General features: G+C 47.9%; 2 protein-coding genes across 6 annotated transcripts in view; one reads left to right on the forward strand and one right to left on the reverse strand.

The window, feature by feature from the left end:
- LOC130534080 (SH3 and PX domain-containing protein 2A-like) overlaps nt 1-10,292 on the reverse strand; it is a 29,037-nt gene extending 18,745 nt beyond the window's left edge. For both annotated transcript variants that reach the window (XM_057047960.1, XM_057047959.1), the window contains exons 1-6: nt 9,563-10,292; nt 7,328-7,408; nt 4,297-4,372; nt 3,770-3,846; nt 3,024-3,115; nt 68-99 (exon numbers count right to left, since the gene is read on the reverse strand). In XM_057047960.1, the coding sequence (XP_056903940.1) occupies nt 68-99; nt 3,024-3,115; nt 3,770-3,846; nt 4,297-4,372; nt 7,328-7,408; nt 9,563-9,634 (430 nt within the window). In that variant the 5' untranslated portion in view covers nt 9,635-10,292. The remainder of the gene's footprint in view (nt 1-67; nt 100-3,023; nt 3,116-3,769; nt 3,847-4,296; nt 4,373-7,327; nt 7,409-9,562) is intronic.
- Nucleotides 10,293-11,096: 804 nt separating this feature from the next.
- Nucleotides 11,097-25,059, forward strand: slka (STE20-like kinase a). 4 transcript variants are annotated; one of them, XM_057047955.1, is made up of 20 exons: nt 11,097-11,713; nt 13,130-13,294; nt 14,505-14,553; nt 15,022-15,171; nt 15,807-15,879; nt 16,191-16,385; nt 16,528-16,609; nt 16,755-16,883; nt 16,959-18,026; nt 18,109-18,239; nt 18,618-18,741; nt 18,963-19,142; nt 20,471-20,563; nt 21,534-21,605; nt 22,286-22,415; nt 22,585-22,709; nt 22,789-22,983; nt 23,279-23,404; nt 23,523-23,636; nt 23,718-25,059. In XM_057047955.1, the coding sequence occupies exons 1-20, from the start codon at nt 11,564-11,566 to the stop codon at nt 23,862-23,864; spliced, it is 3,498 nt and encodes a 1,165-aa protein (XP_056903935.1). In that variant the 5' UTR covers nt 11,097-11,563; the 3' UTR covers nt 23,865-25,059. The 4 variants fall into 4 exon arrangements, with proteins under 4 accessions (XP_056903935.1, XP_056903936.1, XP_056903937.1 ...); XM_057047956.1 differs by lacking the exon at nt 21,534-21,605; XM_057047957.1 differs by lacking the exon at nt 20,471-20,563.
- The last annotated feature ends 46 nt before the right edge of the window (nt 25,060-25,105 follow it).

A 25,105-nucleotide genomic window follows, 5' to 3' on the forward strand; every position in this document is an offset into this window, starting at 1 on the left:
TTTATAAAAGAAGCCTCTGAGGACTTCAACTCTGGAGTAAATGTGTTCAAAGTGAACGCGACCTCACCTGATTTGCGTTTCCCGGCGGCTCCACAGTCCCTGGAAAAGAGGCAGCAGGAGAGAAACATGGTCAGAACGTGTCGGCCCGGAGTTTTAGGACAACATGATGAGCAGTTCAAGGCTGGGTTTGTGTTCACGACTGTTGGCACACCAGGACCAGCCAAACCCTCGGAGGGAATGCCGGCAGAACTTGACCCGGGATGGGGGGGGTTCAGGGGGGTGTAAAAATGTGTCAAGGACAGAAACCAAACAAGGCATCAGATGTTGGAGGCGGTAGTTTGAAAAGGGGAATCTGAAAGCTGAATAAAAGTCACTCTGTGATTTTTGAGGCGACATTTCAAGATTCCTGAGCCCGAGTGGACACACACACACACACACACGCCGCGCAGCTTGTGCACCGGCTGCTGCGTCCACGCGCTTGGCTGAGCCCGCCTCGGTGAGAGGAGCTGAGGACGGATGCCAAGACATGCAGCTGGGGGCAAAATCCAGCAGCAGGAGGGGCGAAAATGATCAACGTGATCAGGATGAGCATCATTTCTGCACATTCAGCAGCTAACAGCGGCTAGGCGGCTAGCAGAGGGTGGATGTAAAGCCGGGATCCAAATGTAAAAGCTGCAACTTTCTGGCAACAGTCCAGGATTAAGACGGCACATGGGACCAATTAACAATGAAGCATGTGGAAAACTGTTTTTCAAGGTATCCATGTCAATTCTCTGAAATTCTGGGAGGATGAAACTGAGGAAACACTGTGGAGGCCAATGATGGCGGGAAATGACAGGGATAAAGTAGATGCCTGACCTGCCCTGCTAGCTGGTGACCCTTAGCTCCGAGCTGGGATAATATTCTCCCCGGGAGGAGACCGAACACACAATTCTGGCTCTGTGCTTCCACTGGTGGAATCTGATGGATTAGGGAAGGTAAGCAGATCCAAAATAAGTCAAATTACTCAAATATCTGCGCTCATTCTGAACTCCGGCTGACAGGATGTTCATACAGTTTGGATCCCAGCATGCGCACGCCCATGCACACAGGATGGATATGCATAACCGGGCATGAACCCAATCCTGCGAGAGCGGTTTCCAGTTGAGAACAACCATCTGGTTGCGACTCCCTCTTTGAAGGTTGGTCTGTTACAGCAGGAATGTGAGACATTAGTCGCTCGCTCACATTTCCCCGTCTGCCCTCCTGCGTATATACGTTACAGTCGCTCCTAAATGACCTGGATTTAACCTCTGCAGGACTAACCTCACGCCTGGGGGTCGGGGTGTCGAGGTCAGCAAAAAAGAAAGTCAGTGGATTATCTAGCTGACCTTTTGGCTTTGTGTACATTTGCAACGTGGTCGTCCACTAAGATTCGTCCTGTAAATCCAAATTCTGCATTTTCAACAAAAAGACCCACGCAAAGAATGTTACCGTGGCTCGAGTAACCTCTGATTTGGGGACAAGAGATATTTTTTTCCCTAGAAAATCATTACTGGATCATTAATGGATTTAGAAATGCAAGGAGGGTCCATATGCCGCTTAAAGGTCCATGTCTGTGCACTGTCATGTGCACACATTTGTTTACCTGCCTGAGAATGACGGCTACAGCAGCTGTACAATAAAGTACATTATGTGCATCTGGAAGAACTTTGTTACCAACGGCGACCTGACGTGTTTTGACTAGAGGCTGCAGAGGCGAGATGACTGTTTTTTCCTTTAATGAAGAAATAATCCATCTGGTTAGAAGCATAACAACACCCTGTTGCTAATAACTGAAAAGTGCTTCTTTTTAACCGATGGAGTTATGAAAATGCAGCAACATGGCTGTTTTCTTCCCTTTTTCTTCCAAGGTGTTTATTCAACTTGGCGACATGACTGGTGTTTTTCCTCATCTTTTTGTCCACTTGTGTGGAAGGAAAGAATATAAAACCCACAACGGTTTCAGTGTCTAAACATTTGGCCACAAAGGTGAAATTAACCTCGCTTGCTGTATTCTGGTGTGGTGTTTTGGCTCCCTCTCGTGGTCTTATAAGGTAACGTCAATTTGTTTCATACATGAAATGGCCTCTCTTGGCCGTTAGATGGCAGTCAAGATGAAGATTATATACAGCTGAGTCCTAACAGAAGGGATACAATATAATAAAATAAACACAGAGATTTGTGTTAATCAGGACAAAGTCCTTGAAAAAATACATTTTCCAGGTTTCATAAAAGAGTTGTGCTCCCAGTTCATTAGGAGTTATTGCTTTCCATTAAAAGACAGATCATTTCAAACGTATCTTTATGGCTTTGCCAGATAACCTTTTCTGTTTTCCCGTGAGGCAAAGTCAAACATTGTGCAGGTCTGCTTCACATTACTGAGCGCTTGGGTGGCGTGGCCTCCAGACAATGTCAACATCTCAACTTCAGATGCACTCCTCCGTCTCAGGGATCGGAGGAGGACCTCACTTTGAAGTGGGATTAATTTTTAAGGGAGTCAGATGCAGGGGGCCCAGCAGTGGAGGGACCTGGCGAGAGTTCTGCCTACCACCTCCTTTACACCCATCAATTAAAGTGGGGGGAAAAAGAATACTAATATTCCATTGTGAAGAAATGCTGAGAGACATGCTGCCTTGCTAAATCAGAATAGAATTTAAACAAAAACCACCTAACTATGTTTATGCAATTACTCCCACTCTCTGACTTTGATCCCAGAGTGACAAATGATGAACCAGAGAGCTTCATCTGATCTGGGACTCAACTCTGCGTCACTCTCGAGACAATGCTAATCTTTACGCATTAGTTTAGGGCTCAGGTGTCGTCTCCCAGACACTGTTATTAATGGAACACGGCGATGCTTCTTAACCGGCCCCCATCAATCATCTCTGCGTCAGCAGCAGGCCTCTGGGTCAAGACACGTCGGCACACAAACACCCCCCCACCGCCAGCATCACGATGCTGATGCTAACAGATAGTTCATGATTTCTGTGACCGGTACTCACTCCGTGGGAGGGTTGAGGTCATCTAACTTGGTCTCGAAGAACTTGAGGACCTCCTCGCTTTGGGAAATCTGGGAAGGAAGCTTCATCAGAGCCTGTGGCGGAAAAGGGAGGGAGAGGCGCAGTAGTTAGCTACGATAGCTACGTGCGAGGTGACAAAAGGTCGTATGAATTTTCAACAAAGCCCTTTTTCCTGGCCTGCGTGTGTAATCAGTTCGTAACACTTAGTCACTGCAGAGTCAGCGGGATGAGACGCTGAGGTGGAGGTGCGGTGGGTGTGGTGGGGAAGGAAGTGACGGCAGGACGAAGGAAAACACACACAGGTGGTTAAACTGAGCTGGGTGGACATTAAAAATCAACTGCTTCAACCCAAAAGTGTTTAAAATCCAACTTTGTTACCATTAAACTTCTAAAGGTCACTCTGAATGTCACACCTGGCCCAAACTCCCCCTCTGACCTACTGACCATAAGTGGGTCGGGCCCTGTTTGCCCCCCCCACCCCACCCCCCACCCCCCATTTCCTTTATCGGCTGCCTATTTACACTGGTGACAGGAAATGACCAGTGCAGATAGAACAGCTGCTTTCCTGTTGAGGGTGGTGGTGGTGGTGGTGTTGCCTTGGAAATGCTGCAAGGAGCGCAGCAAAATGTGCTCCAACAAAACACACGAGCCACAAAATGCATCCACTCTGGTCGGGATCACATAGGAAAAGCGATGTGCATTAGGGACAGAGCAGCCCTCCGTCTTACTTTGCAGTAATTGTCCAGGTGCTTCAGCCTCCTGACCGCCACGTCCCTGATGTGGCTGCGGCGGAACAAGACTTTACCTGAGGAGAGAGCGAGAGTGAGCATTTACACCATCCTGCAGAATCCTGCAGTCAGGACAGAATCTCTTGAGGTTCTTCTAATCTTGTTTTAACCCCCCCTCCCCTCCCCAGAGAGTGTTTCAGCATCTAAATCCCTTTTTAAGAGCACAACCGTGCTGCTGTTTGGTGGATGTGAGCAGATCCAGTTAGCGCCACGACGGCCCTGCTGAGCGATAAAAACAGCATTCGAGCAGAGCAGCCTGTCAAACAAAGGATCTCTTCACTGCTCTCCTCCGCTCTGCTCCACAATGACTTGATCAGATTAGACAAATCCGTCTCTGCTAGCCTCCCACCAACATGGCCGACCACTAAGTAATTCAGCCTGGGCGGAGCGGAGGAGTAAATAAAGCTTCCACAGAGGCTCCAGCAACACCAGGAAACATAAAATGGCACATTGGCGTCAATTATCACCTGGCAGGAACGGGATGATCCTCTTTTTGGGGTCCTTCTGACCTCCTTCAATCGGGAACTTGTCGAGGATTTGCATCTGGGAGGCACAAAGGAAACCAGCGTTTAACGTGCGGGAATGCAAAAGGCGAAGCGGCAGGAATTCATCATCTTTTAAAAATAGAGTAGAAAGAGAACGAAGGAGGCCTCAAGCTGTCGAGGAACAGTCCACCTCCTTGTTCCAGGGCAAGAGTTCACCATGGGGTGTAATTACATATCGTCTGAGCGGCCACTGACTCATGTAACTACACGCAGCTTCGCTTTGATCTGCAGACGCGCTTACATCACCAACGCTGAACTGGGAAGAAGCCAAAGCTGCTTCCTCTTACGGGAGGTCAAAATGGCGGATGGACGGAGGATGTGATGGATCGGTCAAGCGGGGCGGAGAGAGGAGGGAGCGCGATGGGTGCTTTCCAAAACAACCCTAGAAAGAGTCTCTACTACGATATCATGAGATCACCGCCCTGGCTGCCGATCCAGATGTGGCCACGCCTCTGGCAGCTCCGCCTCGCCTCGCTCCAGATGTGCTTCCTTAAGGGAGAGGGACGCCATGAGAACCTTCTCCGTGGAAACCCGAATCTTACGGGCGGACCAGCAGAACCGGGGCCGCTCCGTCACTTGTTGTTTCTGGGTTCCAGCAGCCGGATCTGGTTTGTTTTCCCGTCTTTCCCGTCTATTTCTCTTCTGCAGATGTACTTTGGAAAGGACCACATCATTCACACCGGGTCGGCCGCAGCTACGCTGCAGCACGGGTTCACCCCCCTAACAGTGACGACGCAGCACTCTGGACCCACACTCAACCAGAGTTTTACAGCCTGTCGTGTTTCCAGACTCGTCATGTGAGGCACAGCGCAGGCTAACGACAGCGGCAGCTTATTCCCTTTAATACGGGAGTGTTCAGTCGTCACGTTAGAACCAGGAACGCTCTGGCTCCTCATCCCGCCGCAGTGGTGATGATGTCAACCTCCCGGGAGACGCGCGGCGATCATTAGAGACAGGTGTGAAAGGCGTGTCTACGGCAATGGCCGACCAAAACACCCTATTCCTCACGTTTCACTAATTCACAAGTCGCGTGATTTCATCCCCGTGGATCCCAGATCCTGGATCCTGGTGGGAAAACGTGGATTTCTCCGTCGTGGCAGGCCGATAATGCGACCTGGAGCTTTTCCTGCCATCCAACGCTGCATCAAATGTCCCGCTACCGTGACATTTCGGACACGTTTGCGGGGACAGAAGGCACCTGAACGCCACGCCGTCCTCACAATCGCCGGCTGTGTTCGGAAGAGTAGGTTGGGATGCTGAGCTGTTGATCAGACAAAGACGCTACGGACGGGAATGTCAGACGGGGGGAGTTGAGCAGGAGGAATGTCTGAGTGGGAAAACAATCTGATCCCCCCCCCAGCTGTTTTGATATCTGCCTGACTGAGATGTTTACCGCAGAGGTTTCAAAAGTCCCCAGTCAGCTCTGGATTTCTTAGAAGGACGCCAGGCTGCTGTTGCTCAACCTGCACGGGTCCAGAACAACACTCATACTCGAGGTCTTTACTGATCAAACAGAGTGGCGATTGTTTCCTCCCTGCGGCCCAGATACAGGAGCGGGCGAGTATTTCCAGGAGTTTCTCCTTTCTCTGCTTTTATTCATGAATGGAGGTGTGGAGAACAGAAGCCAGACAAGTGAGAAATGCTGACTAAGGGATGTTTGACCTAGGAAAAGGAACCCAAACCGGTTTTCTCAGGTCAAAATCCCTCTTTGGTCACTGACCCTGGTGCTCGGTGGGGGCACAGAAAGCCCCGTTGAGCAGGAAGATAAAACCGAGCTGGCATCCCAGAACTGCTGAGTGGCCAGAGGAACAGCTGGGGCGCGTCTTGAACGCACCGGGGAGGTTTGAAGCGTTAGCATTGAAGCGCTTCTTGACGTGCGTTTGGCAGTGGAAATGGATACTTCTCGCTTAAGAGCCAAACGCTAAATCCGCCTGTTGTTGACAGGCGCTTTTATATGTCCAGCTGTGCACCGCCGACAGATGTTTGGAAATAACGTGAGTCATCGCCAATGTCCGAAAGGAATTTCTTCTCCTCTGACCTCAGCTCGGGCTGCTCTGGGCTCTGAAATCGTGGTTATCAGATGAGGTCAAGAGCGCGCTTGTCCGGCGCCGGGGCTGCATTTTTCCCACCGCCAAGTCGATGCGGACATGAAACGCGCCATTGTGCCGACGCTGGCGGTGTCAGTCGCGCCAACCCTCTGTGTTTTGTTAGCGTTCATCAGCACGGCTGCGTAGCATTAGCAAGAGTAGCTGGGGGAGTCTCTGAAACTGCTCACCCCTGCAACTCCCGACTGCTTTCCAGCTTTTCCTGTATCATGTCCAGGACATTCTTGGACCGCTGCTCAGGACAATCCTCACAGGTGCTTTGGAGGATGGATTTACTCCTTTATTCTGCACACACGTCATCTCTGGCTTCATCCTCCACCTCTATGGCGGCGTTCGTGTAAGCTGAATCAAACACCCCGACCCCACCCGTCCTGTGTGGACAGCTGCGGACTGTTGTTCCCGACGGGCCGCCGCGGTCGGACAAACCCGCCCAGGCAGCAGGGATCCACCGAGGAGCCCTGTGTTTACAGAGACAGTAGAGGAGCCCTGTTCCCATCAGGCACAGGGTGCAATTCCCCTGCCTGTGAGCAGGAGAGCAGAGAACAAAGGGCTTCCTCTGCTGAAGCCTGACACACACGAGGTCAAACCTCTGATAAGGTAGCTCTGAAACACTCCTGCGGTGGACAAAAGGGCTCGGTGGAGCCCTTCAGCAACACGCTCAGCCCTCATTATCCAGGAGGTTTCCAGCTAAGAGACCTACTGAGCTGCTCAGCAGAGGAGAAAAACCCCAAAGTTCAAAGAGTTTAAGACGCGTTCAGGGCGTAGTCAACAAAGGAATGTCGAGTTTTACAGCTTGAAAGGGACCACGGTGGGTTGGATCGTCCGTCTGCGTGGCGGTGACGGCGTACCTGCAGCTCGAAGAACTTGCTGTACCTCCTGTAGATGACGTGGGAGGAGGAATCCGAGTAGGTGACGTTGATGAGGTACACCTGTGGAGAGGACAGGACAAGTCAGGACACGCAGTGGTCCATTAGGGAGCGAAGTGACCTCATCTAAAAACGCCACGGCGCTCGCAAAGTGCATTTCCTCCCGGTTTAACGACCAGAGGTCGCCAAAGGTCAAGCAAACTCATTATAGTTCATTTGTTTCCGCCGCACTAAAGAGGGAGACACCAGGGGTCAATAACGGGGCCACTGGATGGAGAAATACCTCATGACGGGTATTTCAGGCTGTTAGATGCTTGCTGCCATCTCAATCCACTTAAAACACTTCATTATGTTTGTTTAATTCTGCTTTTTGCTTCAGCGCTGACGCGATTGACGACGGATAAAACATCGTGCGATACACATGGCGGCAATCTGCCCACACGCGGGGTTGAAATGCGATGTGAGCCATAAATAGAGCAATAAATTAACATCAAGTCAGAATTTCAAATCCTCAGCACAGCGAGTTGGAACATGTTGTCCAACAGCCTGCTAATTAAATACAGGCGGCACCAACCAACGCCGCGCTCGGGCTGAGGGGACGGCGGGGCAACCACAATCCCAGAGGAACAGGCGGCGCTAATGTGCAGATTATTACAGATTACTGGAGATTACAGCCAGATTCGGCCAGATTCCCTTGTTCTCTCCGTTTTTTGCCGCTCCATGTGGGCGAACGAGCTGCGGCTGCCATGCTGACTCTGGTTCTGCTTCCATGAGCTGCTGGAAGGAAGTCTCCCTTGAGCAGCAGGGACAAAAGACAAAGGGTTGCTTCTTTCCTCTCGCAAACCGGATAAGCATTTTCGGTTGCTTAGCTCATCGATAATGAGATTTTATTTCTCTCTCTCTCTTTCCTCCTCTCTTCCCGGTCAACCCTCACCTCCGGTTTCCATCCCAGGAGGAAACCCCCGTCCTTTAGTGGCCCTCCAGGAGCCCCTCTCTTGGCAGGAGATGGATGATGCAATTGATCCGAACTCTCAGGTTAATTAATCCAATTGTACCTGATGGGCTAATTGATTTTCCCAATCCCACTGAGAAATGTTCTCCTCAGTGGATTGAAGTGCTCATGCAAATAGTAGGATGGAAACCATGGCTGCACGCTTGGGTGGGGACAGAGTAGCCCATCACCATGACGGCAGACCATAAAACCACTGCTGTACAGCAGAAAGAACATGATTTTTTTTTCAATGTGAAATATACACTTAATATAGAACATTTGGCCTGTTTTGTGCCAAAGTATGCTAGCAGCGCCAGTGTATTATGCAGTTTTAGCAGGCTAGCTTGAAATACCGTGAACATCTGTTACAAAATGTTTCATTCAAGTGTTGAAACGACTCATTTCTGGTTTACATTACCTCAATATTACACTACTTATAGATAGCTATGGTTTTGGTCCCTACGTCTCGTTTTATTGCCATGACATTTGCTGCATGTTAAAGACATCTGCAGGTCGTTTCTGCCAATTGCTGTATAGAGGGAGCCACTAGAAGCAAAGAAATCCTCCTCTGTGAGATAAGAGCGGCCGTCCCTCAGATACACTTTATCGCACCAGCGATCAGACGGTGGGCTGAGCGGCAGGATTCAAGGGCGGACCAACTGTAACCATTAGCGCCTCGTTTCCTGCAAACTGTCACAGATTAGGAGGCCCAGTCCACCACTGGATGTGGACAGTGAGGAGGACAGCGTGAAGGGGTGTTGGGGGGGGTGAAAAACTTATATCTACAGAGAATGTGGTAAAGAATGCATGTATATTAGGAGGAACTGCTGCCATCTAGATGGATGATGTGATCCCATAGACGACATGATGGGTTTTATTTGCAGAAGTGCCAATTACAGAGGGTTGTTTACTCCTCCATCTCGTCCTACCAGCTGATGACAGCCGAACACAAACACAGTCAGCTCCTATTACACTTACTATCACGTCATCAACCCAAAACGGGGCCTAAAACATCGCGCAAACCGAATTTTCCAGCTGTTGGCGGCGCCAGATGCGCCCAGAGCTCCATCATAGGTGGTGCCATGTCAAAGAAGGTCCAAATACAGAACTCAGAGGTGGACTTCATTGTAAATATTCTCACTTATGTGGCTCTAAACAGGAAGGTGAATACTTGTGGAGCTTTTTCGAAAGCATGCTCGCAGAAATGGAGCAAAGAGGCAACTCACGTAGTGTTTGGAGGGATTCCTTCTCTTCTGCACATCCACGACATTCACGTCAAGGACCGTCCGGAGCTGCATCTTCACAAAGCAGATCGGTCTGCACCAACACTCGGAACGCTACAAAAGGAGCTGCTCATCCATGCAAACAATAGGCAGGACAGTCGCAGGAGCCCGAGGGGGACTTGCGCTGAGAGGAAGTTCAGAAAGAAGCCAAGTTCTTCACAACAAAAGCTTCATCGCCGTCGGGACGCGGGCGCATCCGCGGAATGAGGGAATGTCAGGCTGCGTCGGCGCTTCTGGGCTCTTTGTGGAACATAATAACGCAGCAAAAGTAAGACTTTAATCGGGCTTCTCCTCCCTCCAGAGGGGCTGGACTGTTGGAGCCCAGCGCGGAGACGGGCCTGTGGAAATGGAAATGAACTGGGCGGTCCTGCTTCAGCTGACTGGACGGACGCGCTGGAAAGTCTAACTGAGCTCTGCTTCCTTTTTAGAAACGCACTCAAACAGATAACCCAGATGGGAAACGTTTTTGGACAACATTCACGACTTACACACCACTACATTTAATTCATAGGAAATAAACCTAACTTGATCTTGCTTAAAAAAGAAGGAATGGTTGAGATAGAAGTTTAAATGAATTTTGTAGTCTTGCAGACACAGAACGCAGAGAAAACCTGCGTGTATGTTTAAATTGGCACCCAGTGCAAATATCCACTGTTACAATGATACAGTTTCCCAAGGATTTCCGGACAGCGCTTATCTCTGCCTGCAGTAAATGACTTTACTCCCTCCTGCTGGAAGAAGCGAAAGCACCACGACGAATGGAGACAACGTGATCTTCACACACACCCCACAAGGGGGCGCCATACAACATAAAATCTGATATCTACCGTAAAAAGCAACAAAAGAGGTGTCTTTCTGTTTTTATTTTTAATCATGGCGGTTTATTCGAACAGATATTATATATGACATGATTGTCTTGTCTCATTTCTTGTGATATTATGTTGCCCACGTGTATGAAGGGGCCAAGTAATTTAAACTGCACATCAATTCACCGGTCCTTATGACAGATTAAGCACTGCGAATCAACCATAACGACCATTTATTCGCATCAAGTCTCCTGATAATTTAGTATGGGCGCGAATGACGTATATGTTTCGTGAACTTTAACAGTTTTCCTCTGCTTGGCTGTAGCGACACATCAAGCATGCGTGGTGGAGGCCGAGGGGCTGAGCCGCTCAGCACGTCCTCAGGAAACTGATACAGCTAACTAACGGTCTCAAGTTAACGAGGGACAGCTCTGCCCAGAGCGGAAGTGCGTATTTCAGACTAAAAGCATGGGACAGATTTAATTAATTGTGGCGCAATAAAAGTGTCAACTTGGACTGCACCACTTACTTAACCGTGTATTTGATTACGTTTTTCTGTACATTAATCGTCAACAATACGTTTGGCATCCTGATAGTTATTTTGGAGTCCAAATGCATATGCCTTATAGTGTAGTTTTATATTGAAATTTTAACCGGAAACACATATGGATAATTCGGCTACCTTGATGCTAACCCGCTAACTTCTGTATGGTCAGCACACCGAGGCATGTACATTTGTTCTCCGTGTTTTATCCGCTATCGCCCAGTTAGTGATGCTGATTCCGGAATGAGTCTTCGAATATGGGTGAATAAATGTCGCTATCTGCCGTTTCGTCGTTAGAAAAGCGTCCGCGGCCGCCTGTGCGGAAGGGTGAACTCTACTTCGCAGTTATCCCTCAGCGTCCTGTGCACACAGCTAACTAGCCATGATGCGATTATGACGAGAAGCCGTCAGGGGAAGTTTTAATTAACATTGTTGTGGCTGGACGGCCCCATTAGCAGCGTGTTTATGTCCTTTAAACCTCCGTACGGTGTCATTTCGTTAGCTGTTTGAGCCCGGGAGGAACCGCTGTGTTTTCTTGGCGGAAATCACCAAGAAGAGACCGTTTCCACCGCCCTGTAGTTCACGTCCGGAAAGATGTCTTTCTTCAATTTTCGCAAGATTTTTAAGCTGGGGCCCGATAAGAAGAAAAAGCAGTACGAAAATGTCCACAGAGACGTCAACCCGGAGGAAATTTGGGACATCATCGGGGAGCTGGGGGACGGAGCGTTCGGCAAAGTGTTTAAGGTAACGTTCCACATCCGCCTCGGGGCTCGAACCTGGTCCTTCAGTCACCGAAATCAGTTCAATATTAGCACTTAAATCAAACCACAAGTCCAATCTTAGCTTTGCGCCCTTCAAATCAACACTTAAGTTCTTTTGGTGGAGGTGTTTATTAGTGTTATTGTGATTAAAAACGGATCAAAACACCTTCCTGGGACTGATTTAAGCCACCAAAGTCTCTGTCCAGCTGCTGTCAGGTGTGGTTCATTCCAACAGAGCAACAATGGAACACAAAAGGGAGAGATGTGCTGTTTGTGTTGACAGAGCAGCACTACTGTCTCTTTCGTGCACGTCTCTGACAGGTGCACAGGGGTGCAGCGCGCATTATGGTGCCAGGAATACATAATGTGCAGGCAATGGCTGCACATCTGCACCGACAAAGTTCTAAAAAGTAAATAAGAATGCTGGATCACGCACTTTTGAAAGAGGGAACACGTGTATTTGTTAACAGGCTACAGATTAGTGGATGCGCGTGCGTAATTCACCTGTTATACCAGCACAGGTTAGCATCTTTAACCAGTTAACAAGAAAATCGAAGCCAGACGACAAAGAGAAGGATCGGCGCGTCATGTTTGGCCTTTTTCTTCAGTGGATCAAAGAAAAAATGCTTTCAGAATCTTTTTTTCTGTCCATCCTGAGTCCACATATTGCAGCTGGGTTGGTAAAAGTCCCTGACCCGATGACACATTTAGAAATTCTGCTGAATGCAAATCAAGGCGTGGAGGTTTGACACAGTTTGAGTTGTACCCAGAGGTGTCGGGGGCTCGTTTGAGTAGCTCACGACACAAACACATCTGCCTTTGCCTCATCAAGTTAATATTTAATGTCCCTGCTTGTGTATTTGTGTTGGACTAAGAGAATACACTCACACACAATGTGTATTAGGTCAGAATTGTGTAAATATAGGGTGTGACAGCCTCTGCGACACTCCAGCCAGACTCTCCCGCCCTTTTTTTCCCCCTTAACTCCCCAAGTTTGTGTCAGTATCCATAAACATTGTGTGCACGGTTGGCTTCTTTCTCCACTTTCATCCCGAGGAACCTTAAATCTATTTGATATTTGTTAATCCCAGTTTAATGTCACATAACATGAATTTGGAGCAGCTGATGGTTAATGCGTTTGACCTTTTAGTTGTTGCTTCAGAGGAAACCGAAAGAGGAGGAGGGGAGGGAGGAGGAGGAGAAGGAAGCCAACTTGACAAAATCGGCTCGCGTTAGTGCCGCTTGGGTTCCTGTTGTAAATATTAGACTTCATTAGACCGGCTGAATGGTCACTCTGGATCATTTCTATTCACACAAGTGTTTAACTGTGCTTTGCACTTTATCCATAATTAATAAAAGAACATTAAATGACTCCCTTTGTTGTCAATTTTGCTTTCAGGCTCAGAACAAACAGAACGGGACTCTCGCTGCCGCCAAGGTCATCGACACAAAGACGGAGGATGAGTTGGAGGATTACATGGTGGAGATCGACATTCTGGCCTCCTGCGACCACCATCACATCGTCAAGCTGCTGGATGCCTTCTACTTCGAGGGCAAACTCTGGGTAAGGAAGCCAGGGCCTGGCCAAATGTTGACACTCCTCCTGTGGTTCTGGTGATGTGGAGCGAAGGAGACAGAAGCAGGAAAGGCGTCACGCATGGAAAAACACCAGTATGATAATATAAAAGTTTACTTTAATACTTTTTTCCCTCCCAGACAGATTATTTAACTGCAACATTGCTGTACTACTCGCCTCATAGAAACATCTGATTCATATAATACAGATCAAACATTAGCTAATGTATTTGTAACTTGATAGCAATGGAAGTATCTGAGTTCCTGCTTGCGCTTCCTGAAAATCTGGTGAATAGACTGTTATGTGTTGTGGTGTCCATATAAAATATCCCCAGTTCATAATCATCCGGCAGCCACCATTTTTACAAGCTGTTTCAGAGTAAAGTGGATTCCCTGGGCAGTTTGTACACACTCAGTAGAATCTAATTCTGTGTGCAGTCAGAGGCCCCAGAACAATTAGATCCTGGCAGGTGGTGTCATGTGACCATCCTTTGTGGATGGGTCACATCTAGAGGATGATAATGGAAAGGTTTTTGTGGCTGGAGAAAGTGCCTGTGAATAATTTAGCTGTGCTCACAGGCTGTGTTTTTCTCCAGGCGCCGTGATCAATGTGTAACTGAGTTAATAGAGCGACGTCTTTAGCAAATGTTTGACATTTTAGAAGGACAGAATTAAGAGTTTAAACCTGTTTGGCATTTCATTTACCGGTAGGTTGAAATGATGCACAGGCAGCAGCAGAAGTTGGGCGTAGTGTTCACCATATTTCCTATCAGGCCAGAATCAGAATTCCAGCAGAAATGAGATTTACCCCCCCACCCCACCCAGAACAACAGCTTTGGTTTCCTCTCTTCATTTACTGGACGAAGCTGAATAAACTGCACTCCGTAATTTTGACAGCTATTTTTGTCTAACATCCCATTTCACAAGTTCCCAATATAGGTGAAGTACTTGGGTAGTATCCATTACATCAGCTAAAGTGGGGAAATATTCAGCTTTACATTATAACTGCTACCATTAAGAATGTTATGGTCAACCGATATGTGGCTGTTTCACAGAGAAGAGGGCTCTTTCGCCTAATCAATCCATATTATAGATCTTTGTCCCACATATATTATATTCCCTTTAAGCACTTAGGAGGATTTGCTGAGTTGTGGTGCATTCTGTGTATACATTGTTAAGGCTGTTCTCCACTGTCGCAGATTCTGATTGAGTTCTGTGCCGGCGGTGCTGTGGATGCCATCATGCTGGGTAAGTCCCACACTCACGAGAGGAACAGAAACTTATGGCACAGCCTTGGAGTGTTTTGCTTCATCTCCACGTGCCAGCTCTCTTCTTCCATCCCTTCCAAAAGCCTTTTGTGTGGGTTTTTTCCCTTCGTCCAGATGGAGAGCCTATTCCAACTGTGTAATTACTGCAGCTCAGATTTCAGTCCGCTTCAAATATGTGCAGGTTCTCACTTTGTACGCTTAGAAAAACTCAGAAGGTGTGATTTTCTTATTGCGCCACGAGTAACGTTTGTCATATTCTCCTCTTTGGTTTGTCTGAGTGAACAGCTCTTCTCCCCAGGTCGGTCCAGTCAGACTTGTCTGCTGGCTTCAGAGCTGCTACCGAACGCTTCTGGGTCGTCGTATTTCATGTTGATATAACAATCTGGCTCCGTCTGCTTTTATAATAATGTATTAGGAAAACCACCTAACAAGATGTGTTTATCCACAGAGCTGGAGAGACCGCTGACGGAACCGCAGATCCGCGTGGTGTGCAGGCAGACCTTAGAGGCTTTGATTTACCTACACGAGAATAAGATTATACACAGAGATTTGAAAGCTGGAAATATTCTCCTGTCTCTGAATGGAGAAGTGAAACTGGGTAAGTTCCGGTTTTGTTTTTTTCTTCGTTTGCATGTTCGTTTGTAGCATTTGTGGAGGATGGTTTGAGGCTCAGCTCATTCATGTTCCAGCTAAGATCACATTTAGACCACAGAACTTTGGCGATTTCCCTCCTGCTTATGATATTGGAAGCCAAATTCCCTCACTTGATCCATTTGCCATCAGTAGTTTGGCAACCAAGCGCACCATCTGTACCATGGATGCTTGGGAGATGTTTTATTTCATAAAATTATTTATTATTCACATACGCTGGTTCCTCCGTACGGAAGTCGGCGATTGGTTGCGTAATTTTTGAGAAGTAGAAGCATTCAGGTTGCTACGGTGGCATCCAGAGCCGTTAGTTCCCCCGATGATTCATGTTCCGTAGGCAGCGGGTCATGATGCAGCCTGGCAAACAATAATTCTCATCAGGCACCGGGGACTTAATGAAGGATTGAAAAGTGGGAAAACAAGGGCAGCTCTGAAGGTTTGCAGGTGCTTCAACTGCTGGAAATGATGCAGGCTTTGCTGCCATCTTTGTGGACACTTGTAATTATGGGAAATGTCAGAGTACCTCCCATCCCAATAAATCCACAGCACATAAAGTTGATCGTTGTAATCTCATTCTGCTTTCAGCTGACTTCGGGGTGTCTGCTAAAAATACCAAGACCCTGCAGAGAAGAGACTCTTTTATTGGCACTCCTTACTGGTGAGTCATGCAGCACGCATAAAAGTGGGCATTGTCCCAGTTTAATGTGATAATGGTATGTATAGAATAATTGATTGGAGGAGAGATAAAGCCTCTTCTGTGCAGTGGCACTAAATCAGACGGGTGTGTGATGACCGTATTTAACCAGCTTCCTGTCAGTGCGAGTATAAATGAAGCGCAGGTGTCACATTAGCCTCTCCCCTCCATTTATTTCTGTTCTGGTTAAACGACGTGACTTGATATACAATCTTGCTCCGAATCCAAAATGTGCTCCATGCTAATCAGAGACTTGCTGACTTCTGATTATGCAGGATGGCCCCAGAGGTGGTGATGTGTGAAACCTCCAAAGATCGTCCGTATGACTACAAGGCTGACATCTGGTCCCTGGGGGTGACTCTGATAGAGCTGGCACAGATCGAGCCGCCAAACCATGAGATGAATCCTATGAGGGTGCTGCTGAAAATAGCCAAGTCTGAGCCGCCCACACTCATGCACCCCTCCCGTTGGTGAGATGCTGCACTGGCAACGAGTGAAGCGTAGTTCGTTTTCAGTGTTTGTTTGTTTTTGACTAAATTACACTCAATTAAGGGATTTGTAGGATTGATTATGTAGTGAGACAATAGTCTTTTTTTGGGGGTTTTTTTCAAGGTCACCAGAGTTTAATGACTTCCTGAGAAAGGCACTCGATAAGAATGTGGACAATAGGTGGAGTTCCGTGCAGCTCATACAGGCGAGTTTCCTGCCTTTATTCATTCATTGCTGTTTTGTCCCCTGTTTGGATTTGCATATTCTAAGTGCTGTTTTCATTTTTGCAGCGTGCTACTAGATCAGATACTGAATGCAGAAGTTGATTCCTTGTGCTTGTCTGTCTGCAGCATCCGTTTGTTGCCAGCGTAACTGACTGCAGACCTCTGAGAGAGATCATCGCTGAAGCCAAAGCTGAAGTCACTGAGGAGATAGAGGATAGTAAAGAGGAGGAGGAGGAAGAGCCCGACACACCTGTGGTACATGGTTTCATCGGTGTACTCGCCTGCACTCACTCATAACACGTGGATGCTCATTCATTTTTGCTCATTTAGGCGGCTCCTGGTCACAAACGGGGGCCATCGGATGTAAGTGTGGCCAGTTCAGAGGATGAAAAAGTCCCAGCAGCTCCCGCCGTGCTGGAATCCGTCACTGAGAAGTCTGCTGAGGACCACGCTGGTGATAAAGGTCCCGACCAGCAGCTCCAAACAGATGAAGTTGACAAGAGCGTTGAGGAGAAAGTTACTGAAACATCTGAACTGAGTGGTGAGGATGCGGTACCCAGCCATGACCTGCTCTCACAAGGTCCTAGTGAACCAAAGCAAGGTGTCCAAGCTGAGGGGCTTCCTGCTGAGACTGTAGGAGCAGGTCCAGAAGCAGCCGTGGATGCAGACGTCTCTGCCCGTGTTGTAATAGATGGTGAAGAAGTAAAGCAGGAAGAGGGACTCACCCATATAACAATAGAAGAAAAAGAGATTGAGGAGTCGGAGGAAAAGAGAGATGCTGATATAGAAGAACAAGTGGAAGATAAGCCAGAAAAAGCAGAAATTATACTGGAAGAAGAAACTCAAGAGGAGGAGCCACAGCATAAAACGGCAGAAGACCCAACCGAAGATGCAGCTGAAGGAGCAAACTTGGATAGAAACGCAGACAGTATAGATGCAAATATAATAGATCCAGCCAGTGTGGACGTGACTCCCACCAACGCTCTGGCAGAGCAGGAACCCGTAAAAGGTCGGCTGGAGGAGAACCACAGGGATGAGGCTCCTGAGGAGAGGGAGCAGCCTGAACCAGATGTGGAAGCAGAGGCTTCTGGACCAACTGAATCCACAAATGAGTCTGTCGATGAAGCCAGAGACACTGCGCAGGATTCGGAGCCGTGTAAGTACGTTCCCGCAAAGGGTAACGAAGACGAGAGCACCTCCCAAGATGGCGTCTCCGTCCTCGAAAGTGAGACGGATTCCGAAAGCAAGGTTGATCATGGAAGCCCTGCCACGATCAAACCAGATGTGGAATCCGATTCTGGAAGCAGTTCAGCCGCTGACAGCAACAGCCTCGACCTCAATCTGTCCATCTCCAGCTTCCTGACCAAAACCAAGGAAGGCAGTTCCATATCTCTGCAGGTAAGGTTACATCCACCACCGCTCATTAGCGCTGCGTGATCACCACACCTGAAATCCTTGAAATGTCTCTATTTCTTGGAAGGAGTCAAAGCGCCAGAAGAAGACTCTGAAGAAGACGCGCAAGTTCATGGTGGACGGTGTGGAAGTCAGCGTAACGACCTCAAAGATAGTGACAGATAATGATGCCAAAAATGAGGAGATGAGGTTCCTGAGGTGAGCCTGTCTCCTGTCTGCCTACCACCATGTTAGTAGCCAGGTTACTATGGAGGCCTAGTTCTTTGACAGTTCACAGCTCCCGTAGCCTTTGCAAGGCCCATGTGGATTATCTCCCATGATAAATGCTACTTTATTTTACAGCCATGTCCCAGTTTGCCTTTTAAAGACATCCTGCTCTGAATGTTTATACGAGAGCTCTTGTTCATCCGTATCGCTTTAGTAGCTGATTCAGAGAGTTTAAAAAGATCACTTTAAGACAATTACATTTGAAAGTGAGCGGTGAGTAACATCCTCACAGCGTCACCAGTTCGCGGATGAATTGGAGATAAAAATAAAGCAGGGGCTCGACTGCTGTTTTAATGTGGATTCTTTCAGGCGCCAAGAGTTGCGAGAGCTGCGACTCCTGCAGAAAGAGGAGCAGAGGGCGCAGCAGCAGCTCAGCAACAAGCTGCAGCAGCAGAGGGAGCAGATCTTTCGACGCTTTGAACAGGAAACGACTGTGAGTCCGCACGGCCGTCCTACAGCGTCATTTTGGTTTAAGCGAAACCATTAAGTTACTCTGAGACAGACTGATTCAGTATTCATGCTGGAGAACATTGGGATTATTTTATAACCTGCTGCAATTGACCCAAAATATAAATGATAAAATCCGAGGCGTTCTTCACAACAGCTTACTGATGCTGCGTTTTGAGAAAGCCAACACCAAGCTGTCATTTCCAGGCTAAGAAGCGTCAATATGACTTGGAAGTGGAGAATCTTGAAAAGAAGCAAAAGCAGACCATCGAGAGACTGGAACAAGATCACACCAGCCGGCTCCGTGACGAGGCCAAACGCATCAAAGCGGATCAAGACAAGGAGCTGTCCAAGTTCCAGAACATGCTGAAGAACCGGAAAAAAGAGGTATGTCCATGCATGGCTGTGGCTGCATGTAGGCTGGCTGTTGATTAATCTTAATTTGCATGTCATACATGTCCACTGTCTGTGTTTAGTAACACAGACAGTGGACAGTGGTGTCCCTGGGTGTATCAGATCATCTCTGGTCTGGTGCTTTTTTCCTTTTCTTTGCCTGATAATGCACGTATGCAAAGAGAGCCAGGAATTCCAGACGCCGCTCCGCTTCCAGCTCACTGTGGCTCTTGTGTTGTCATTAATCTCCTCTGTTTGCCTCTCAAGCAAAACAGTGCCGGCAGGATAAAATTCTGACATCGTTTATGTGCTGCGTCCTCTCGACCGACGTGTTCTGCCTACGCCCCGGTTGTAGCAGCTCTGTTGAGACAGTAATCAGCAGCTACTGTATGTGGTGAAGTCTTGGTGGCGGTGGTGCTGACAGCGCTCTGTGCATACTTCCTTCATTTAAATGCTTCTCCCACTCTCTCCGTCATGGCTTCTCAGCTGCATTATTGTGAGGCAAATGCATTTTTGTATTGTTTTAATTGCAGAATTTGTGTTCTTATTGAAAATGTCTGTTTTATATAACAAATATTTCTTGTATGAATGTGTGAGGTGGCTTTGGTCTTAGGGTCGGTCGACCATGTTGGGAAAATGAAATGAAATTCCAAATAAGAGTGTCTGATATGGAATCATCTTTAGAGTAAATAAAACCTTAATATAATATAAATATAAGTGAAAATAAATCCGCTTGGATGAATCTTTCAGTTCATAACCTAACAGCTGCACACAAGATGTCCTGAATTCTTGTTCTCGTGCCTGGGAGTCTGTAAAATTCCACCTGGCATTTCTGTTTCGCTGAATATTTCACCACCAATGGATTCCAAATGGTTTGCGATCATAAATCACATTTCTTTAAATGTCTGATACACATACATCCTTCATGAAAATAGCCTTTAGTCTACAAGATTTCTGTTTTTCGAGAGAAAAATTCAGTCCACATCGACTGACTGTTTGATATTGGTAATGATTCCATCTCAGCTCCTCTTTATTTAGGCAAACTAATCAGCCGCTCTCATTATTAATGCAACGGGAGAAACTCCTTTTTACACTAATCTCTTCTGCGATGTATCGTTGATATCTCCCTCTCTCTTGGCAAATGTATAACTGGGCTCTGACAAGTGTAGTTCTGACTGGTTCTGATGCGGCTGTGGGATCAGAATCAAACCTAAATCAGATCCTCTTAAATCACGGTGGCGGGACGCAGCCCTGCATGTCTCCTATCAGTCGGGTTTGGGTGATTTCCAGATTATCAACCCGTTTTTGAAAACGCACCATAGGTCAAAGACGAAGTCGGACAGTCGCCCAAACACATGAGAAAAGAACTCATGAAACTCTTAAAGGAAGACCTGTCGCTCCTTAGAACCGCAGAGGTAAACTGTCACCTGCTGTCCAACTAAACACTCAATTTCTCTCCCAATCTGTCGTCACCTTCTCGTTTCTGCACATAAAGAAATATTCATATCAAAGGAAGTCAAGAAAACTGCTCCGTCTGTGCAGTGAGTGTTTTATCAGATTGATTCAGCATGATGACCAACTGGCCCTCTGTTTCTGTACTTAAAGAACCCTGGCGTTTAAAAAAAACACCCACCTGTTTCTACTCTGAATGTCTGCGCTCAAATCATTTCCAAACTTTGTTCTTCGGCTCATCTTTTCCGAATCAGCCTCATGTTCAGGCTTGTACTTAAAAGGTTGCAGTCAGGTTATTTGCACTCACGCTTGAGCCAGTAGCATGAAGAGTAACTATAAAAGTGATGCCGTTAAAGGGAAAGTTCCCCCCAAATCAGAAGCATCTTGTCCTCCCGTCGGGGTTAATAAGTGTTGAACCACAGATGTGTGTTTCGTACCGGATACCTCAGTAGTGCATTTATTGCACCTGTGGTGCATCTTTCCTGAGATCTGGGAACCACCGTTATGCCGCGTGCTTCCGAGTGCTCCAAAAAGAACACTTGCGGGTTTGTGAACTATTTTGCACGCTTCACTTAAGGTGACGATGCATATGAACATGTGTAGCTTTAAATGTTAGAGGTGTCGCATCTTTATTGGACAGATGTGGGGGGTTTTGTTTAACTTTTTGGGGTGAACTGTTCCTTTTAAAGTCTGACTGTAGCTGCTGCCAGCATGAATAATCGTCATCAACTGTTACCGTGCACCACCGGCTCCTAACGTTCACGCTGAAATAAAACGGGCTGCGCGCTTCAAACTCATCGCGACGCCCGCGGACGGGAAAGGACGGTGTTTTCGCGCGACAGAGGCGGGATGAGTGTGTGCGCTGGTGTGTGTCGGCCTGCTGTGTGTCTGTCCCTGATCAGGGCGAGTGGCGCCGTGTGCTCTCCTCCGCAGGCAGTGGCCCAGGTTATGGTTCAGTCTTTTCAGTTGTCCTCATGCGCGCTCTTCAACGCTCAGATGCAGGATGTAAGTCTCCCTCCCTCCCTCCCCCCCCCTTCTCGTTTCTCTCCGCCTTTGGCCCATACTTAGATGTGAGAGGAGATAGGCGGCAGGGCAGCTTGTGGTGTTTCAGTTTCACAGCTCAACACATGTAAGCATGGGCGTTGTTGTGTGCTCATCACTGTTTGTGCAGTGGTTCTCTCTTTTTGCTCCCGCTCAGTATTTCTCCTCCACCAGTCCACCAGTCTTCCACATCTGGTCTTTATATATATGGTGTTTCCAGCGCATCGTTAGCATGATGAAATGATGTCATACAATAGGGAGAAGTGGGCCGTAATTGTAATGTGCCTTTGGTTTTTCTACCGACAGCTCTGTCATTCAGTGTCCCCTCTAAAATGAGCTTAAGCTGGTCTGTGGAAGATGTGAACGTCGATGTGAATGTCGTCTCACATAATACTGAACTGTTAACTCCTCTTTCTTCTTCTCTTCACCTCCATTGTGGATCATTGCCATCCTGAGTGTCTCCTCTGCTGATTCCAGTCAGTCATGTGACATCTCGGTGCCCTTCCACTAGTTAGCCTCTAGATTTGATGAGCTTGGCGCTCGTGCCATTTGCAGTGTCTTCCTCTCTGCTGTCCCTCTGATCATGATGACGGTGCTCACGGCCTCTGGCTGCTTCTTACTCCTCTCCCTTGGAACATCTGCAGGAGCAGGAGTTCCTCCAGAAGCAGCAACAGGATCTAGATGGCGCTCTGAAGAAAATCATCCAGCAGCATAAACTAGAAATTGCCACCATCGAGAGAGATTGTCTCAACCACAAGCAGCAGCTGCTGAGAGGTAGGCGGTGGCGTTTGCTTCAATCTTGGCTTTGATGCCCTGATGTAGTTTACAAAAATTAAACAGCGTACTGGGGCTGGTTGAACCCGTTTCTTTGTTTTGCTCTTTTCAACAAGCATGGACATGTCCTCCGTCTCCCGTCTCATCCCTGTGTGAATGTGTCTTGTAGCTCGGGAGGCAGCCATGTGGGAGTTGGAGGAGCGCCACCTGCAAGAGAAGCACCAGCAGCTGAAGCAACAGCTGAAAGACCAGTACTTCCTGCAGAGGCACCAGCTGCTGAAGAGGCACGAGAAGGTCAGGGGTCAATAGGGACGCCTCCGGGGGGGCGGCTTCAACGGGGCCTCCACACAAACGCTGCACCTGTCTGTTGTAGGAGATGGAGCAGATGCAGCGCTACAACCAGAGGTTGGTCGAGGAGATGAAGAACAAGCAGACCCAGGAGAGGGTTCGTCTGCCCAAGATCCAGCGCAGCGAGGCCAAGACCCGCATGGCCATGTTTAAGAAGAGCCTTCGCATCAACGCCGCTGCCGCCATCACCCCGGAGCAGGAGAGGGAGCGTGTGAAGCAGGTGCAGACAGCACGCGCCTTTCATTTCTATTCCCCAGCCAAATAACAGAAATCACCCACACAATATATGGAAAATGGCTTCTCACCGCTATAAAAACTTATAGAACCGTCGCTTTGTTGCCTCAAAGGCACATCAAATCTTCACTACGTCCTTATTTCAATACAACAATAACAATTCTCACCTTGCAAAAACGGCAAAGTGGCTTTTGAGCGCACGGAAAACAGGCAACAGTAGTCGCATGTAATCCTTTCGCTTTGTGTCGGGTTAATATCGGTTTTTTTGTGCTTTGGTTCAGTTTGCTGGTCAGGAAGAAAAGAGGCAGAAAAACGAGCGTCTGCATCAGCACCAGAAACACGAGAACCAGATGAGGGATCTGCAGCTGCAGTGTGACTCCAACATCAGGGAGCTGCAGCAGCTGCAGGTGGAAGCACGCCACGGCTCCTTGGAGCCACCACGCCACCAATAACTGTCCTCTAGTAACAGCTCACATGCTGAAACCACTGATTTTTAGTGCTTTAAAGCCTCGCGTTGTGTTGCAGAATGAGAAATGCCACCTCCTGATCGAACATGAGACGCAGAAGCTGAAGGAGCTGGACGAGGAGCACAGCCTGGAGATGAAGGAGTGGAGGGAAAAGCTGAGGCCCAGGAAGAAGGTATTTTACCCGCCTCTCCCTTTTCCTACAGTCGCTTCAACCCTCGCGCTTCTTGTCATTTGTATCTGCTGCCCCCTGCAGGCCTTAGAGGAGGAGTTCACGCGAAAGCTCCAGGAGCAGGAGGTCTTCTTCAAAATGAGCGGAGAGTCCGAATGCCTTAACCCCACCACCCAGAGTCGGGTATCGAAATTCTACCCCATCCCAAACCTGCATAACTCTGGCTTATAGCCTGACGGCGCCAGTCTGCTCGCACGGACTCCCCGCTGGAGCAACATCCGCTCTGCCATTGATGAAACACAAAAATGTCCCCCCTGTTGTGATCCCACCAGTCGTGAGCATGACGTGCCTACACTCCAGCTCCACGGGAAACGTCCAGCGGTTGATATGCACTTTTTTTTCCCCTCGGCATGTTTAAATTTTGAAAGCGTGCGTTTGGTCCCGAAGGCCGATCCCGCTGCTCCGTTTGGTTGAAACACAGCCTGCTACAGTGTGAATGATCTGCAGTGCCTCACGCGCTTGTTTCTCCCTCCTCTGGATCTTCTGAAGCTCACAGTGAATACGGAGCCGCCATCTCGCAGCGACGCCCCGAGAGAGGCCGTTTCAGTCCGTTAACAGTTAACGATTTCGCCAAACTCCACGTCATATTTCAGCAACGCTAAAGAAAAACGTCCTGAAACACGTACGCGAGCCGCTGGACTCACAAAAAGTGTCACGTCTGTCGCGCGTATTGTCCGAAACGTCGTCGTCAGGTGGAGAGTTCAAAACGAGAGGAATGTACCGCGTCGTAATCCCCCCGTTGTCCACAAAAGAATTCCTGGGAGCTCTTTTCAACAACGGTCGCAAACATTATCATTTGGTCGTCCAGTTTGAAGAGAACTGAGCCGTACGGGAATGTAAAGCTGTTGATTTGCACTGTTTCACCGCTTAAGGAAAATATGCAGTCGTGAACTGTCCTGTGACAGCAAGTCGCCTTTTTCTCACCCATTTCCAACATCAAGCCTTTATTTCGGGGTCTTTAATATCACACAGGCATATTTAGGTTTCCAGACGTGTGTTCCTGATGTATAGATGCTGGAATGTTTCGCTCTTGAAGCCAGCGTTGGAAGGTAGCGCGCTGTCGCTGCGTGGATTTTAGCGTGAGGAGACGCCTGGCGCAGTATTCTGGGAGCATCCATGGGGCACATTTCGAGAAAACCAAGATTTCCTTTGCCACACGTGCGCACATTCATTTCTGTATGCTGAACTTAACATTGAAGAGTGCTTTTTGTTATGAATGCTGGATTTGTATTTTTATTTTTTAGGCTGTCTTGCAGATCACACCATAACCCCGCCCCCTTTTGTTACATCATCAAACATGTATTTAAAGTGTCTTATAAATTGACATATTTTGTTGTTGTAAATAAAATATTGACTGTTTATTTGACATGCTTTTCAGTTTTGTTTTGCTTTTTAATTTAGTCACACACGTC

This window comes from Takifugu flavidus, chromosome 11 (genome assembly GCF_003711565.1).
Source record: "Takifugu flavidus isolate HTHZ2018 chromosome 11, ASM371156v2, whole genome shotgun sequence".
NCBI classification, from domain to species: domain Eukaryota; kingdom Metazoa; phylum Chordata; class Actinopteri; order Tetraodontiformes; family Tetraodontidae; genus Takifugu; species Takifugu flavidus.